Raw genomic sequence first — 15,568 nt, forward strand, 5'->3', positions numbered from 1 at the left:
TTATGACGATGTGCGGTGGCAAAGGAGTCCATGTCGAAGCATGACACGGAGTGTGCGCAAGTTGTTCCCTAGGCCTAGTCTGGAGGTAAAGGTGAATGGGGCATGGCGTCTGCGTCTGAGTGTGTGGGCCCGCTGCAGTATACGACGTGAATATCAAGACTTGGATGTGTAGAGTCCAACGGGCAAGGCGGCCAGTGGGATTTTTGAAGTTGGCGAGCCATGGGCGTCTGCATGGGTATGGTCGGAATTTGCCAAGTGCCGATCCTAAAGCCAAGCATTCTTTTTTGGTCACGCTGTAATTGGCCTCAGGCTTACTCAGCGTGCGACTCGCATAAGCGGCTACGTATTCGGAGTAGCCGGGCTTTCGTTGGGCGAGGACGGTGCCGAGACCGACCCAGCTGGCGTCTGTATGTGCCTCAGTTGCAGCTGATAGGCTGAAATGGCGAATAATAGGTGGGGAGGTGAGAAGACGACGCAGCGTAGCAAAGGCGGAATCACATGCCGGGGACCAGGAGGAGAGGTCGACGTCACCGCGTAGAAGCTGAGTCAATGGCGCCATGATCGACGCTAAATTCTAAAAAAAAGCGCTGGGAATATACAGCATAGGCCCATATAGCTTCGGAGTACATTGATGGTCTTAGGCTTCGGACACTCAGCGACTGCTCGAAGTTTCGCAGGATCGGGTAGAACACAGGGATTAGACACAACGTGGCCTAAGATGGTGAGCACCCGCGTGGCGATGCGGCACTTTTTGAGGTTGAGTTGGAGGCCGGCGTTCGTTAGGCAGGTCAAAACATGTGCGAGGTGGAGCATGTGAGTAGAAAAATCAGGCGAGAAAACCACAACATCATCGAGGTAACAGAGACACATAGACCACTTGAAGCCGCGCACCGTATTGTCCATGAGTCGTTCAAATGTGGCAGCGGCGTTACAAAGCCCCAAAGGCAACACGTGAAATTCATGTGAACCGTCAGGCGTAATGAATGCGATTTTCTGTGGATCGGCTGCAGCCATCGGGACCTACCAGTACCCTAAAGACAAGTACAGGAACGAGAAGAATTCTGCTCTCTGAAGACTTTCGAGGGCGTCATCTTGGCGCGAAAGGACAGACGTCTTTGCGCGTTGCCCTATCTAACCATCGGTAATCGACGCAAAAGCTTATAGACCCGTCCTTTTTGTGAACGAGAGCGACAAGGGATACCCTGGGACTCTGCGAAGATTGAATAACGTCACGGCTCAGCATATCTTATACTTGGGCGGTAATGACACGACGCTCTTCGGCAGACACGGGGTATGGTGGTTGACGTAACGGCTGACGCGAGCCGGTGTCACTGCAGTGCTGCACTTCCGACGTGCCGCACAGTTGAGGTTGTGAAACGTCGAATGAACTTCTAAAGTGGAGCAGGAGATCAAAAAGGCCGGCACGTTCGGCAGGTGTGAGGGTGTCGGCGACGGTACTCGAGAACGTATCCCTGGACGTCTCCTCAAGCGCCGAAATCGCAGATGGCAGACAGGAGTCGACATCAAAAGAATCCCCGGGGACGTCAACCAATGACGAAGAATCTAGGTGCTCCACAAAGCCAAGCCCTTCACCAACGAGCAACGTAATTGGCGCACAGAGGGGATATTAGAAGTATGTATTGCTCCAGCTGCCGGTAACGTCAAGCATTGCGAAGGGTAGTGGTAGAGCTTTACGGATCATGAAGACGGCGGATGACGTGAAGAGGACCGTTGAATCAGTGATGACATCGCACGATACGGGTACGAGGGCGAAGGAGCCAGGCGGAATATCTGTGTCCTCGCGCACGAAAAGTTTCGAAGGGCGATCACGATCTTCGTGCAATGGTGCGTCACTCAGAGGCGAAAATTCAACTTCGTCACGTTCTCTGTCGATTATGGCTTTATGACTGGATAAGAAATCCCCTCCGAGGATGACGTTATGCGAGCAGGCGGGAAGAAAAATACACTCGACGACATAAACAATGCCGTGAATAAGCGCACGTACAGTACAGGCTGCGTGGGGAGTGAAGTACGACGCACTTGCCGTACGAAGCGACAGTCCAAAAAGCGGCGTGGTCACCTTTTGGCACAGTTTGGCGGCTATCACACAAACGGCTTCGCCGCTATCCACAAGACCGAATGTAGAAACACCTTCTACGGAACCTTCGACCACGTTAGTGGGACAGGCGCCAGGAGTTAGATAGTTCGAACCGGGCGCAGCTCTTGCCTCTTGAATTGCGATGCTCAGTTTTCCTAGTCGTATGGTGCGAGTGGCCGACGCAATGGGGAGAGCGAGCGTCAGCTAGGGGATGGCGAGCGACGCGACGGAAATTTTGGGAGGCCAGCACGAGCATACGGTTGGGGGAAGGAGTGGCGTATTGGCGGAAGGGCTGGCTGCCGTACTGGAATGGCCGAACTACGTCGCCGAACGCTTGAGGGCGATGGCGACAATATCGGGCGACGTGCCCGGGAGTGCAGCAGGAATAACAGACGGGACGATTGTCAGGCGTCCTCCAAGGATTAGCTCTCGGTGTGGTCCAAAATGCAGCATTGGCTTCCGGTGGCACCGGTTGGGACAACGTTGACAAAGGCGCCTGCGGAGGCATGGGTACTGCCTGCGTATGCGTAAGAGGCACTGACTGCGCATAGGTGAGAGGCATGCGACAGGCTCCACTGTCAGTGCGGAGTTCAGATTCGCGGCTGCAGGTGGCTGTTTGTGTGCAGAAGGGGCAAATTGAGCGGCCTCTTCGGAAAGGAGGGTGTGGAGTGTGTTCGGTAGACGGGAGGTGGGCTCCTGGGAGAAGGGGACTAAAGAAAGTTGGCGGGGAACTTCCTCACGGGTCAAGTCATCCACCTGCTGAAAGAATAAGGATTGTTGGATGGTCGATTGGTCGGATTGGTGTGTCAAGCCTCGCCAACGAGTCGTCGCTTCACGCAGGACGCCGAGTCGAATGGCGTTGCTTCCTTAACTCATCATAGCTTTGGCATAGGCTGACGACTTCGAAAACGTTGCGCGAATTCCCGGCTAGGAGCATCTGGAATGCGCCGTCATCAATAACTTCCAGTATGTGGTGAATTTTTTCAGCTCCAGGCATGGCGGCGTCGACTCGTTTAAAAAGGTACGCGACGTCTTCAATGTACCTAGTGAATGTTTCTGCCGTCTGCTGTGCTTGGGCGCGCAAGCCTTGTTCAGTGCGCAGCTTGCGGACAACAGGGCGGCCGAACAATTCCATAAAGGTTGACTTGAAGACTGACCAAGTGGGCGCGTCACTTTCGTGGTCATGAAACCAGAGTTGGGCAAGGCTAGGCAGATAAAAGATGATGTCGGTCAATTTGGCTGGGTCACCCGCTTGGGCGCGCTCACCCGTTCGTATGATGATAACCAGTCTTCCACGTCTTCGTCGTCTACAATGCTGAAGATCTTGGGGTCCAGTTATCGTGGAACGCCGGTGCTGTTAACGAATTGTGCCGTTGGCGCCGTTTGGGATGAGCTGTCGGTTTTGGCGAACAGTAGAGTTCTTGATCGCAGCTCCAGGGTTTAAAGTGACGGGGTTTTAAGCGCCGCACTTCCACCAATTGAGAATAGGTTTATTAGCGGCTCGTTATCTGAAAGGCTCAGCGACTGGAGAATGGGCAGGCAGCCCAAAGCACCGTCCGAAAAAACGCCACCAACCGGCAGCGTGAACAGAGCCGAGCCGCGCGTTGGTGATGCGGCTGTACAGCGAAACGTGTCTTCTTCACACAGCTAACTTTACCCCACATATCTGAAGAATATACCGCTTCCATACGTATATTTACTGAGGGGTCGCTGTCAACAACCACTTCAAGCGCGCCATTTATAATACCGAATACGAGCGTCGGTCAGCGCTTCCTCCTCGACCACCAAACTGCATCAATGGCCGCAAAGATTGTTGCCATTCGGTATATAATTAGGTTTTAGCGACGGAGCCGCACCAGACTAGGAATATGTTTCGCGGTTCATTAACGGAACTCCAAGTGATCGATTCCGCACTCAGACGAGGACCTTACTATGTCCTTATGAAGAGTGGGTCGAAAAACAGCTGGCCATTGCATAAGGTTTAAGTGGATTCCGAGACACTGTGACTTACATAAAAATGAGCTCAGTGATGTGGAAGCAAAGATGGCCCACATTATTGCCACACCAGTGTCAATCCTATATTCAGGACCAGACACTAATGCCCTAATGTATAGACGTCTGCGCGATAATACCGCAGTATATTGGGCTTCGCCAGGCCATCGTCATCGCTGCCTTCATGAACTCGACTGGGAGATGAAAATGTGAATACCACCCACCATGAAAAGGCGTAGTGCAAGCTTGCTTCACACATTATGATTAGATGTGGCCTTCACCCTGCATTACCTGAATCTCATCGGCTGGGTGGACAGTCGGATTGGTGAAATACGGTATTCCATAGACGACAGAACGCCTCTTTTGCCGCTGCCCACGATTTCATGTATAGAAAATGGCTGACACACATCTTGTCAAAATTTGTCGTAGCAAAATTGACTCAAAAGGTTGTATTTGGACCTTCACCTGATCCTGGTCGTCAGCCTCATTGTCTGATGGCTGTCAACAAATTTTTTGCACAAGAGCGTACTGGACGAGAGATATTGAGGTGTCCTGGACCGTGATAGCTTTTCACCACCATCTTCACCCTCTTAATCAACGTCTTCCCTATACTTTGTACAACCTTTCACCTTCCCTCAACGCGGGGTAGTAGGACAGAACGTTGATTTAGCAGACTTCTCAGCTTTTCTCTCATAATAAATCTGCCTCTCTAACTCTGCATCAGCTCGAGCGGCGTAGACATAATTACGTTCGTGAGACTGCTACCCCCATATCTTGTAAATTTCTTCTTGTGTCGGCAGCTGTGACGGCTGTTTATATTGTGCGAATCGACTTACGCTTACTATTGGCACAAGTACTAAATTTCGCACCTGTGCTACACCATTACATACGCGCCCTCTTTCGACTACAGTGCTTGTCTTTTCAGCGGCAGGCATCGCAAGCTTGCTAATCTTATAAACACTTTCAGCTTCGTGAATACGCTTTCTTTCGCAAGCTGCTTCTTGCGCGAAAATTTGTTCGTAAGTTCGTTTAGTGAATTCCGCTGCAGGTCCACTCAGGGCGCTTCCGCCACTCACAGGGTTGCAGCGCTTATGCATTACGGAAGCGTCGTGACTAGTGAGAGGACCACAGCTGGCAACCTCTGAGTGTGCGATGTACTGTGGTCTTTCTTGAGTGGCTCTTCTTTTCCGGGATGTCTAAAGATTTTTAGCCAAGATGTTTAAATTTGTGAGCCGCCTATCCATCTTCCTTTATATTGGTTGGTCATTCATCGAGAAAATAATTTTCTCTCACAAACTGTACCGACTTCCAATCTGCCTTCCGAACCTGTCTGGACCTTCCCTACTTGAGACAACGCTATGTTGATAGCTACAGTCAGAAGTAACTTTGAGAAATTCTTTCACCATCGCTATCAGGATGGTCCACATGAAGTGTTTGACGACTGTGGTTGCCTATATCCTAAATACACCGTGCCTCGCGACTTTGGTCGCTCGTGTTGGTGAAACGCCAGTTTTATACATGAATACTTTGGAGTGCCACTGTTATCGGTCATTGCAGCATGTGGTGACGAATGCGCCGCTGCACTTCGTAAAGCCAACAGTGCTGTGCAGTAGTTTGTAGCACTAACTGTTACTTGTTGACGGCTGTGCTCATGTGTTTGTACATGGTGTCTTCCTCTTCTATTTCGACCTTGCTTTTAAACCATCACTTCGGCGTCCCGAGAGTAGGCCACCAAACGGTAATCTCCTTTCTAGTGGACCTCCCTTATTTTGTGATTTATTTCACGTATCTCTCTACTACCACTTTGGCCGCATTCCTCTTGCTTCCTTTCGCACTTGATGCTTAGGCTTATGTATTCCGTGATCCCTTTCATTGCGTTTAACTTAATAGCAAGCATCTATAATCAGTGTTGTTAATAAATCTGATGTAGTGGGCTTCATTAAACTTCCTTCCTATAAATTTACAATTATTTTCGAAGGACAGAATATCGGATTATATTGCAAGGAACAAATTCAATAGTGCAGATTTGGCGATATATACAGGTCAGACGATGCCGAAAATTCAAGCGTTCGTATTTTTTGAAGTGAACCTTGGCTAAGCATTTTCCGAGGGTACTAACTTATGATAAGCATTGAAAGAATAAATTCAAGGCCAGCCGCAGTTTTATAGGGCATGACATAGATCCTAAGATGTTACGTACCGTTAGTGGAGACTGGCAAATCTATTCGGCTGGAATTTAATGTGAATGCCAAACGTGGTGCCAGAGCTATACTTTCGCAGTATATTATATTCTGATTATTTACAGGTGCTTGTGGTACCCGGCGATATCACAGTCGAGGAGGATATTGCGGCTATAGTGGAAACGACAGCCAAGCATTTTGGAAAAATTGACATACTGGTGAGTATGACGCCTCATAATTTGAATTAGGCATGGTTTTGCCTTATGAACATTATCGTCGATTGCATAATTTGGGACAACATTAGGATTACGTAGCGGTATTTAGCAAATCAATATCTGCGGCTGCCTGGTTCGTGGTTACTCGTAAAGCGCGCGGAATCGAATAGCACAACGCAAAGTACAGCGACATACAGAGCCACGCTGTCGTTGTTTACTGGTGTATCGGTCACAGTCTTCGTGATGTGCTTCATCAATTTACGGTGTTTTGAGTAGTAAGAAGTGGTTAGCAGAGCGAGAATCACCTCCAGTTGAATAGTGGTAACCGCAGTAGCTAATATAGTAGGTAACATCCTTCGGTCTACGACGATCACACTGCTCAACAGGGGTTCGTAATGAATCAGGCCAAGAACTGTTGTTTATGAAATTTAATATTTGAGGCAAATGCCGGAGATCCAACCAGTTCGAATCTGTATACAACGAAGCTTTGTGTTAATGCATAAAGAGTGCAAACACAAGTGCGCGCACGCACATGCACGCACGCACAGACGCACAGTTACAAACACTAATTATACCGAGCCTTTCTTAAGCGGAGTTTCTGATTACTACCAAGTATAACAGACGCCTTGAACGCATCACGGCTTCATAGACAGCATGCCCCTACGTACGTAGCGCGATTGGAATCCCTTTTATCCCCAAGAAGTATTTACTTCCTCATTACGGAGCAGCCACGGATGCAAAAAAGATAGCTTTCTAGTTCTTTTCCCCGACGCCGCCACTGCCGGGGATGCGCGGGTACGAGCCCCATCTGGTGGTGTTGCAAGGAACACCGCGGCGCGCATAGTCCGCTCTCATTAGTAGGCCTATTCGGCAAGAGAGTAGCCAAGCCGCAGCCACTATTGCGAAGCCAGGCGAGGTTTGCAAAGAAAAGCTACGTTTTTATAAACGTGGTGCGACGCACATACGATGTGATTAAACGCCGGATTGGTAAGCGAGAAAGTGTTTTCACCCATCGGCGGCAGCTCTCGGCGGCTGTGGCATTTCGCTGCTGAGCCCGAAGACAGGGGTTGGATTCTGCCTACGGCGGCTGCATTCCGACAGGGACACATTGCAATGCGCTCGTGTAGCATGCTTTGCGTGCATGTTGAAGAACTTCACGCAGTCAAGAGTTATTCGGAGTCCCCCCCTATGGCGAGTTTCATAACCAGATCGTGGTATTGACCCTTATATTATATTTGATTTGTTTGAATTAAAGATTCTACTTTATTGAGAACATGTTTCCCGCAAAACGTAATCTTGAAATTATATACTTGGTATCCTAGCAGCACGCGGCGGGCGTTAACATTGCTTGCGAAATCCATAAGAACGCAAACACACATACACTTGTGTGTGTGCTCTATAAGCGTTAGCTCACATTGACAACGTATTAAAAAAAGATGTATGTAGATCTAGCCCACATGTTGGAATCGCAGAAGCGAAGCATTCTTGAAGCAGTTAAACAAGTGTCATGGAAATTTTTATATTATGCAAAACATGTGGCGCCACAGGGCTTGCTCGTCTGACAGCGTAGGCAGCCAGTCGTGGAGACCGCCATCCCGTGACCCCGCATTATGCTTCTCTACAATTGGCTCCCCTTCGGTATGAAACCTGACTCGTCGCACGGAATAGAGCGTGTCGTTCCAGGAAACACTCCAACAGTAAACTACATTTTACTCGTCAAAAAATTGGGCAAGCAAATGCGATGAATCCCAAATCCTATTAATATAGGGATATGAAGGACTGCTTTATAAAATAATTGTACTCTTGAATCTTTATATTTCTTTATTATTATTATTTTTCCATTATTTTTCCTATGCAACTGGCCAGAGCGATGGCGCGGTGCGTTGACAAATCTAACGGTGATTTACCAGGTTTGAAAAGCGCAACCAAGCGGCTGCATTTCCATTCACGTGGAACCAAACCGTTGCGCCAAGACTCGTTGTAAATGTTGAGCAGCATGAGTCGTGCTTTCTGCCCAAGGTTGGCGAACTCTGTATAGGTAACGCCGTCCGGCCCAGGTGACGAAGGGCGCCTGCAAGTCGCCAGTGACGCTTCAAGCTCCTCCACCGAAAACATTACATCCATGCGGGAATCGCGTGGCACAGGAGTGGCACATGGTGTAGGAGAGAAGAGAAAGGTAGAAGGCAGGGAGGTTAAACAGAATAACGTACGGTTGGCTACCCTACACCGGGGGAATGGGAAAGGGGAAGACAAATATCACAGGGAGAGAGAGGAGGGAAGGAAAGAAGGAAATTGGGGCAAGTTCGCTGACGCATGTGGTCTTAAAGAAATTGCATTAAAAGACACAGATGGTCGCACAAACCCGTCGTCCTTAAGAAACACAAAAGCGCCTTCACCGCTTTATGAGCCGACGGGCGATGGGGGCGGTGTTCCAGCAGCACTTGCACAGAAAGTGGCCGATTGTCAAGTTTTTGGAAAGCTTTGACAAGTTCTTGTCTCTCTGGGGCATATCTTGGACAGTGGCACAGCAGGTGGTCGATATTTCTTCGGTGCCACAGACCTCGCATGCTGCGCTGTCAGTCATTCCAATTAATGTAGAGTATGCCTTTGTGAAGGCCACTCCGAACCAAAGGCGGCAGAGAAGCGCAGCTTCACGTCGAAGAAGTCCGAGTGGAGGTCGGAGTTGCAGGGAGGGGTTGAGTCGATGCAGTCGCGTAAGTCTTAAGTTTGGCGAGTTCCACTCGGTCACTGTGAGACTGCGTGCCAGGTGTCTAAGCTGCCTTGCAGCGTCAGTCCTCGAAAGCGGAATTGGAACGCTGTGCTCTTCTTGATGTGCTGTGCGAGCAGCGTTATCGGCAGAATCATTGCCATTGATGCCACAGTGACCAGGTACCCATTGAAAAACTACCTCGTGACCTTTTTGTTGGACATAATGGTAAAATTTCACCACTTGGTATGTCAATTGGTCATGACATCCGTGTCGGAGAACTGACTGCGTGCACTGTAATGCCGGTTTTGAATCGCAGAACACATCCCATTTTCTAGGTCTTCCATAATCAATGAATTCCAGTGCTCGACGCAGGGCCGTTAGTTCTGCCGCCGTTGAGGTCGTGACATGCGATGTCTTGAACCACAGTGTCATTCCTCGCGTTGGTATAACCACGGCACCAGAGGAACTGCTCGACGTAGTCGATCCATCGGTATAGATGTGTACGTTGTTGCTGTACTTTTCATGCAGAAGAAGTAAGTTCAGCTGTTTTAGAGCAGGGGCCGGTAAATCTGTCTTCTTCTGTAGTCCCGGAATCATGATATGTACTTGTGGACGGCTCAAACACCACGGAGGAAACGCTGGCTTGGCCGCAAGTGCGTACACTGAAGTAAACGACGCACGATGTGCACTGACAATACCGCTAAATGTCGAGCAGGGCCTTGCATCAGTGGGGCTCGCCAAGTGGTGGGAAGGGGTCCTAGCATAATGCCTGAGATGCATACGCATTGTCTCAACGGTAATGTGCGTCGTGATGGGGTAATCCTGCGCAAGGGCAATGGTTTCAGCCGTTGATGCACTGCGTGGTAAGCCAAGACATATCTGAAGGGCTTGGGCTTGAATACTCTGAATCGTACGCAGGTTAGTCTTGCAGGTGTTGGATATTGCAGGCAGGCTGTATCGCAGGAATCCAACGAACAACGCCATGTACAGCTGTAACATAGCGTGTATAGATACTCCCCAACTTTTTCCTGCAAGGAACCTGAACAGGTGACAGATAGCAGTCAGCCGCTTTTTCACGTAATTGACGTGCGGAGTCCAAGACAGGTCTCTGTCAATTACGACTCCCAAGAATCTGTGACTTCTGCTGTAAGGTATAAGTTGTCCGTTAATATATACACCGTAACCAGACATTGGCTTCCTGGTGAATGCCACCATTGCGCACTTTCCGCATGAAATTTCAAGTCTTTGTTCACGAAGGTAGCAAGATGTCATTGTGGCTGCCTTCTGAAGCCGAGCATGAAGCTGAAGTCGTGTCACACCTGATGCCCACATGCAGATGTGTCCGCATAGATGGAAAGTCGTACGGTGCTTGGCAGGTTGTAAACTAATCCACTGAGGGTGAGATTGAAAAGAGTCGGGCTAAGCACTCCTCCTTGAGGGACTCCTCGGCTATCGTAATGCTCGGACGTTGGGCCATTTTCTGTGTGCACGTAGAATGGTCTCCTCTGTAGGTAGTTGCGCACACACATATACATCTTACCACCCAGTCCGACGGTTTCTAACGTGCTAAGGATGGCTTCATGGGTGACATTATCATAAGCTCCTTTAACGTCTAGAAACAGAGCAGCAGATAGTCGCTTACAGGCCTTTTGGTGTTGCAGAAATGTTATCAAGTCAACAACGTTGTCTGTTGACGAACGGCCCCGTCTGAATCCGGCCATAGCATGTGGATAGATTTCACAGTACTGTAAGTACCATTCCAGACGTGCTAAAATCATTCTTTCCATTGTTTTTCCGACACAGCTGGCGAGTATGATCGGGCGGCATGAGGAAATGTCCAAAGGCGACTTGCCAGCTTTGAGAAGTGGAATGAGGCGAGTTGACTTCCACTCTTGCGGAACCGTACCCGTCTGCCAGGAGTCGTTGTAGAGGAGCAAGAGTGCCTTCCGAGCTTGATTTCCTAGGTTACGCAGGGCACGGTATGTAATGCCTTCAGGTCCTGGCGCTGAAGAACGCCTGCACAAAGCCAGGGCAGCTTCTAGTTATACCCGTTCCTATACCCGTTTCATCGGAATTTGCCTCGCCAGCAATCTTTCTGCAGAAAGATTCAGCGACATCAATATCTCTACATTGTAGATAAAGTGTTAGAGATTTAAACAGGTGGCGCTGACCAAAGGTTGTGCGAAGGCCACGAACAGTCCTCCATATAAGCGATAAAGGTTTTCGCGGATCCAGGGACTCGCAAAAGGATGCCCATTGTCGTGAAGCCAGCTTGTTCATGTGACGCTGTATTCTCTTTTGTGTTCGTCTAGCCAATCTCAAATCATGATTGGATTTCGTGCGTCTATATCTTCGCTCCGCACGACGGCGAATTGCTCGAAGTTTTGCTAGTTCGATGTCGAAATCGGTGCGGGAAGAACTCCTCGAAAGCAAATGCGTGGTTGTTTGTATGGCATCCTTTATCGCGCCCTGTAGGTTCTAGGAGCTGTCGTCATGACAACAGTCTTCCATTATTAGTTTGTATTTAGGCCAATCGGTGCACTGGACGGTTCTGGAGGACTTGGAGCTAGTCAAACCTTCGATCGTCAAATAGGTTGGGATGTGGTAGCTACCCCGTGTTTCTACATCCGAAAACCAGTGCACTCTTCTCGAAAGCGAACGTGAAACGAAGGTTAGGTCCAAGCAGCTGCTATACGCTGATCCACGCAGATAAGTAGGGCTTCCATCATTTGACAAGCAAAATTCGCGTTCAGAGGCAAAGGACACCAATGTTCTGCCTCTAGAGTTAACTTTGGAGCTTCCCCATAGGTAATGGTGGGCGTTAAAGTCACCAGTAAGCACCCACGGCTGTGGAGTCGATGTTAAAATTCCCCGTAGGCGCTCACAATCTAGACGGCTTGCTGGAGATAAATAGGCTCCAAGAATTGTGGACGTGAGCTTTTTCTTCTTCACTGTTAAGCAAACGTATTGATTAGCTTCGTCAGGAGGCACTGGGTGATGTATATAAGTCAAGTCACGGCGTATAAATACAACAACCTTGCAGCACTCTCCGTGGGTAGAGGACATGAAGCACTCATACCCGGACATTCTGTTGGGAGCTGACAGGTTGGGCTCGCAAATCACGATAATGGGGAACTGGTGCGCAAAGACAAACTGTCTAAAGTCGGACATGCGTGACTTAAGCCCTCTGGCGTTCCACTGAAAGACAGATGCATTCTTGACTTCTTCTTGAAACGACGGCATCTCTCGGGCCGTGGTTTTACCCTAGAGCCGCAAGCACCGGACTCAAGGTGTGCACCTGTAGTGCGCTCTGTGCCGACGGGGTTTTCATGCTGCTCAGTAGAATGCATATGGCGTCCATAAGTGACTTCAGCATCTCTATGACTTGGCGATCCTCAGTCGTCGCCCCATCCGCGGTTCGTGATGTCATTGAGGGCGGCGCAATTTGATGCCACTCCGAGGCAGGTCGTGCTCGTGGAAGTGTAGGCCACGCTTCAGGAGGTGAGAGTGTTGCCCCAGTCTTCGTTTTCGCACTGTCGGTATTTGTGGAAGTTGGCATTGATACGGTAGCCGCTTTGCCGGAAGATGGCGTATATCTTTCAGTAGACGTAACTCTTCGTGCTGCTCTTCGGTGCCGATGTCGTCGTCGCCTGAGAGGAGCGGCAGCCTCTCTGTGTGTTGAATGGTCCCGTACGATACGTTTGAGTACTGCTCGCTTTTTCCTCACCCGCGGGCAATCATTGGATGAGGCCTCATGAGTACCATGGCAGTTAGGGCACTTCAACACAGTTGCGCGGCAGGCATCTGCTGAATGAGATTCGGCGCACCGTGGGCACACGAGGTTATTCCTACAGACACCTTTTACGTGTCCCATCTTGCAGCATTTGTAGCATTGCAGGGGCTTCGGTACGTATGGGCGGACTGGATGGCGGCGGTGACCAACTTTGACGTGTGAGGGGAGGCTCTCTCCATCAAACCACAGCTTCAGGCAACGGGTGCTGCCAAGTCTTGTGATGTGCGTGATGACAGTGCCTTCTGTAGTTGGCTTTATTATTATTGGTAAGTCGTCGGTTGGTATAGAAATATCGACATCATAAATGACGCCGATAGTGCCATTGCCGCCAGTAGGTATCATGGATCGCACTTGCACTTTGTCGATCTCCGTTATGTGCCCCAGGCTTTTCAGTGCACTACGGTGTAGAACATCAACTGCAAGGACATTCTTCCGTGCGTTTATTTTCACGTCCTTTATCTCGTTTGGCGCGATTCCCTCCAGAAACGCAGAAAGGACTTGTCTGTTTATGAGTCGCAGATTTGACACTGGGTCCACAGGCATGAAGAGCATAGTGTACGGCCAGCGCTGTGGTGTTGTCTTCACGGTGGAGACACTTGGCGACGATGACCTCCGTAGCAGCCTTCTTCTTGTCGTTCGGCTCATGACAAGCGTGAAATCGTCGTCCGAGGAGTCGACGCTGTCCGAGTACAACTCGGTTGCCTCGCTGTCCATGTCACTCGACGCATTTCCACGTTTCCTGGACGTGACCCAACGTGATGGCTTGGCTCCAGGATGGTCTTCGAGGGCTTCTTCGTCCATTGCTTCAACGCGGGATAGTTTGGATAGAAATAAAGCGAGAGAAAGGTACAAGCGTTCTATGATAGAAACACTTCCTCGTCCTCCGCTTTCCTGCCGGCACATGGTGTGAGTGCGCGTTCGAGCTGCGGGCTGGCAAGTCTTGAGCAAAATTCTTCTGCAATGTCTATTTCGCTGCGACCTTGGTGCAAAGTGAGGGATTTGAAAGGAACACGCTGTTGCGGTGATACGCGAAGTCCACGCACAGTTTCCCATATCTAAGGTAATCGCTGACGTGGATCCAATGACTCACAGAAACGTTTCCATCTTTGAGATTGTAGTGCACCAATGCGGCGTTGAACCTTCTTTTGCATCCGCCTTGCCTCTCTCAGATCATGGATGGATTTGGTTTTCCTGTATCTTCTTCCAGCCCGCCGGCGAATTGCTTGTAGTCGCTGCAGTTCGGCTTCAAATTCTTCGTATTGCGGGAAAGGCTGAAAAGCACGCGTAGCATCTTGCATGGCTTTTTGAATTTCGTGTTCCAGACTTGAATGGTTCCCTTGCTGACATACTTCCTCCATGTGCGACCGAAACGCCGACCAGTCAATTCTCCGGAGGGTCGTGCTGGATGCGCTGGTCCAGTACTTGAAAGCATCGCATAGCACCATGGCCCGCCCCTCGCTGCCCTTACACAAGGAAGTCAAGAAAGCATCTCTATTGCAGTGGAATGCCCGTGGTCTCAAATCGAGAATTTCAGATTTTAGACACTGTGTCTTCGAAAACCGATTTCCCATGCTCGTAATTTGCGAACCGAACGTGCAGAATGTGATACGCATTTCTGGCTATGACGCATTAATGTCTTCTACCTATGGTGATGTGAGCAAGGTAACTGTATATATTAGATGTGATCTGACATACGTGTTGCACCCGGTCCCGCCTCGCGAGGACAACCAGTACGTTTGTTTAATTGTGAAAACGAATAAGCTTACGTTCACACATTGCTTCTTCACGTGGCTTCGACTCCAAACGACGGCACGACGGGCTATCAGCGACACCCGGCCGTACGATTCTCACCGAAGATTTTAATGCTCACTATCCGCTTCGGCCGAGTTTGAAGATGGACTCCAGGGGAAAGAGACTAGCATCCGTTGCCACACAGCACAACCTTTACTGCCTCAACGATGGTAGTCCAACATATTTACGCGGGCTTACATACAGCAGCCGCCTAGACTTGACCCTCGTTTCCCGGCGTCTTGAAAGAAAACTGCAATGGTTTCCAGACATCGAATCACATGGAAGCGACCACATTCTGACGTACCGGAAGATCAAAGGACTATCCAAATCAATATCTTGAATAATAATGAAATAAGGAAAGTGCTGAAAACAGCGAGTTTTTCGAAGCTTTCAGAGGTACCACATATGTTTCTTCCCGACTAATCCGCAAATAACGACAGGAAAACGAGTAAGTGAATGCATCGCACCTCCGGTACCCCATAAACAGACTAGATATGAATCAACGAAGGCGAACAGGGTGCATTGTGAATGAGGTAAAATAACGGCATAGAAGGCAAGCTAAACACCACACGGCACCCTTAAACGAATCAACAGGTGAAAGATCCAAGCCACTGAATGCTTTCCAACGGGGAGTAGAGTGAAAATCTCTTGAGTTATGGGAATCAGCAGATGTCTCCAGGGTCAGGAAAGCAATACAAGCTATACATCTCCTAAGATTCTGGCTCTAACACTCGTGGAACCGATATCCGTACTTCCCAGGTGATTCCATTCCTTTTCATACAGGAAATG

The 15,568-nt window shown here is 49.4% G+C and overlaps 1 protein-coding gene across 5 annotated transcripts in view; it reads left to right on the top strand.

The window, feature by feature from the left end:
- LOC126531092 (3-oxoacyl-[acyl-carrier-protein] reductase FabG-like) overlaps positions 1-15,568 on the top strand; it is a 113,714-nt gene that overhangs the window by 68,357 nt on the left and 29,789 nt on the right. For all 5 annotated transcript variants that reach the window (XM_072287364.1, XM_072287365.1, XM_072287366.1 and 2 more), the window contains exon 3: positions 6,396-6,488. In XM_072287364.1, coding sequence (XP_072143465.1) covers positions 6,396-6,488 — 93 coding nt within the window. The remainder of the gene's footprint in view (positions 1-6,395; positions 6,489-15,568) is intronic.

Source organism: Dermacentor andersoni, chromosome 3 (genome assembly GCF_023375885.2).
Source record: "Dermacentor andersoni chromosome 3, qqDerAnde1_hic_scaffold, whole genome shotgun sequence".
In the NCBI taxonomy this organism is placed as follows: domain Eukaryota; kingdom Metazoa; phylum Arthropoda; class Arachnida; order Ixodida; family Ixodidae; genus Dermacentor; species Dermacentor andersoni.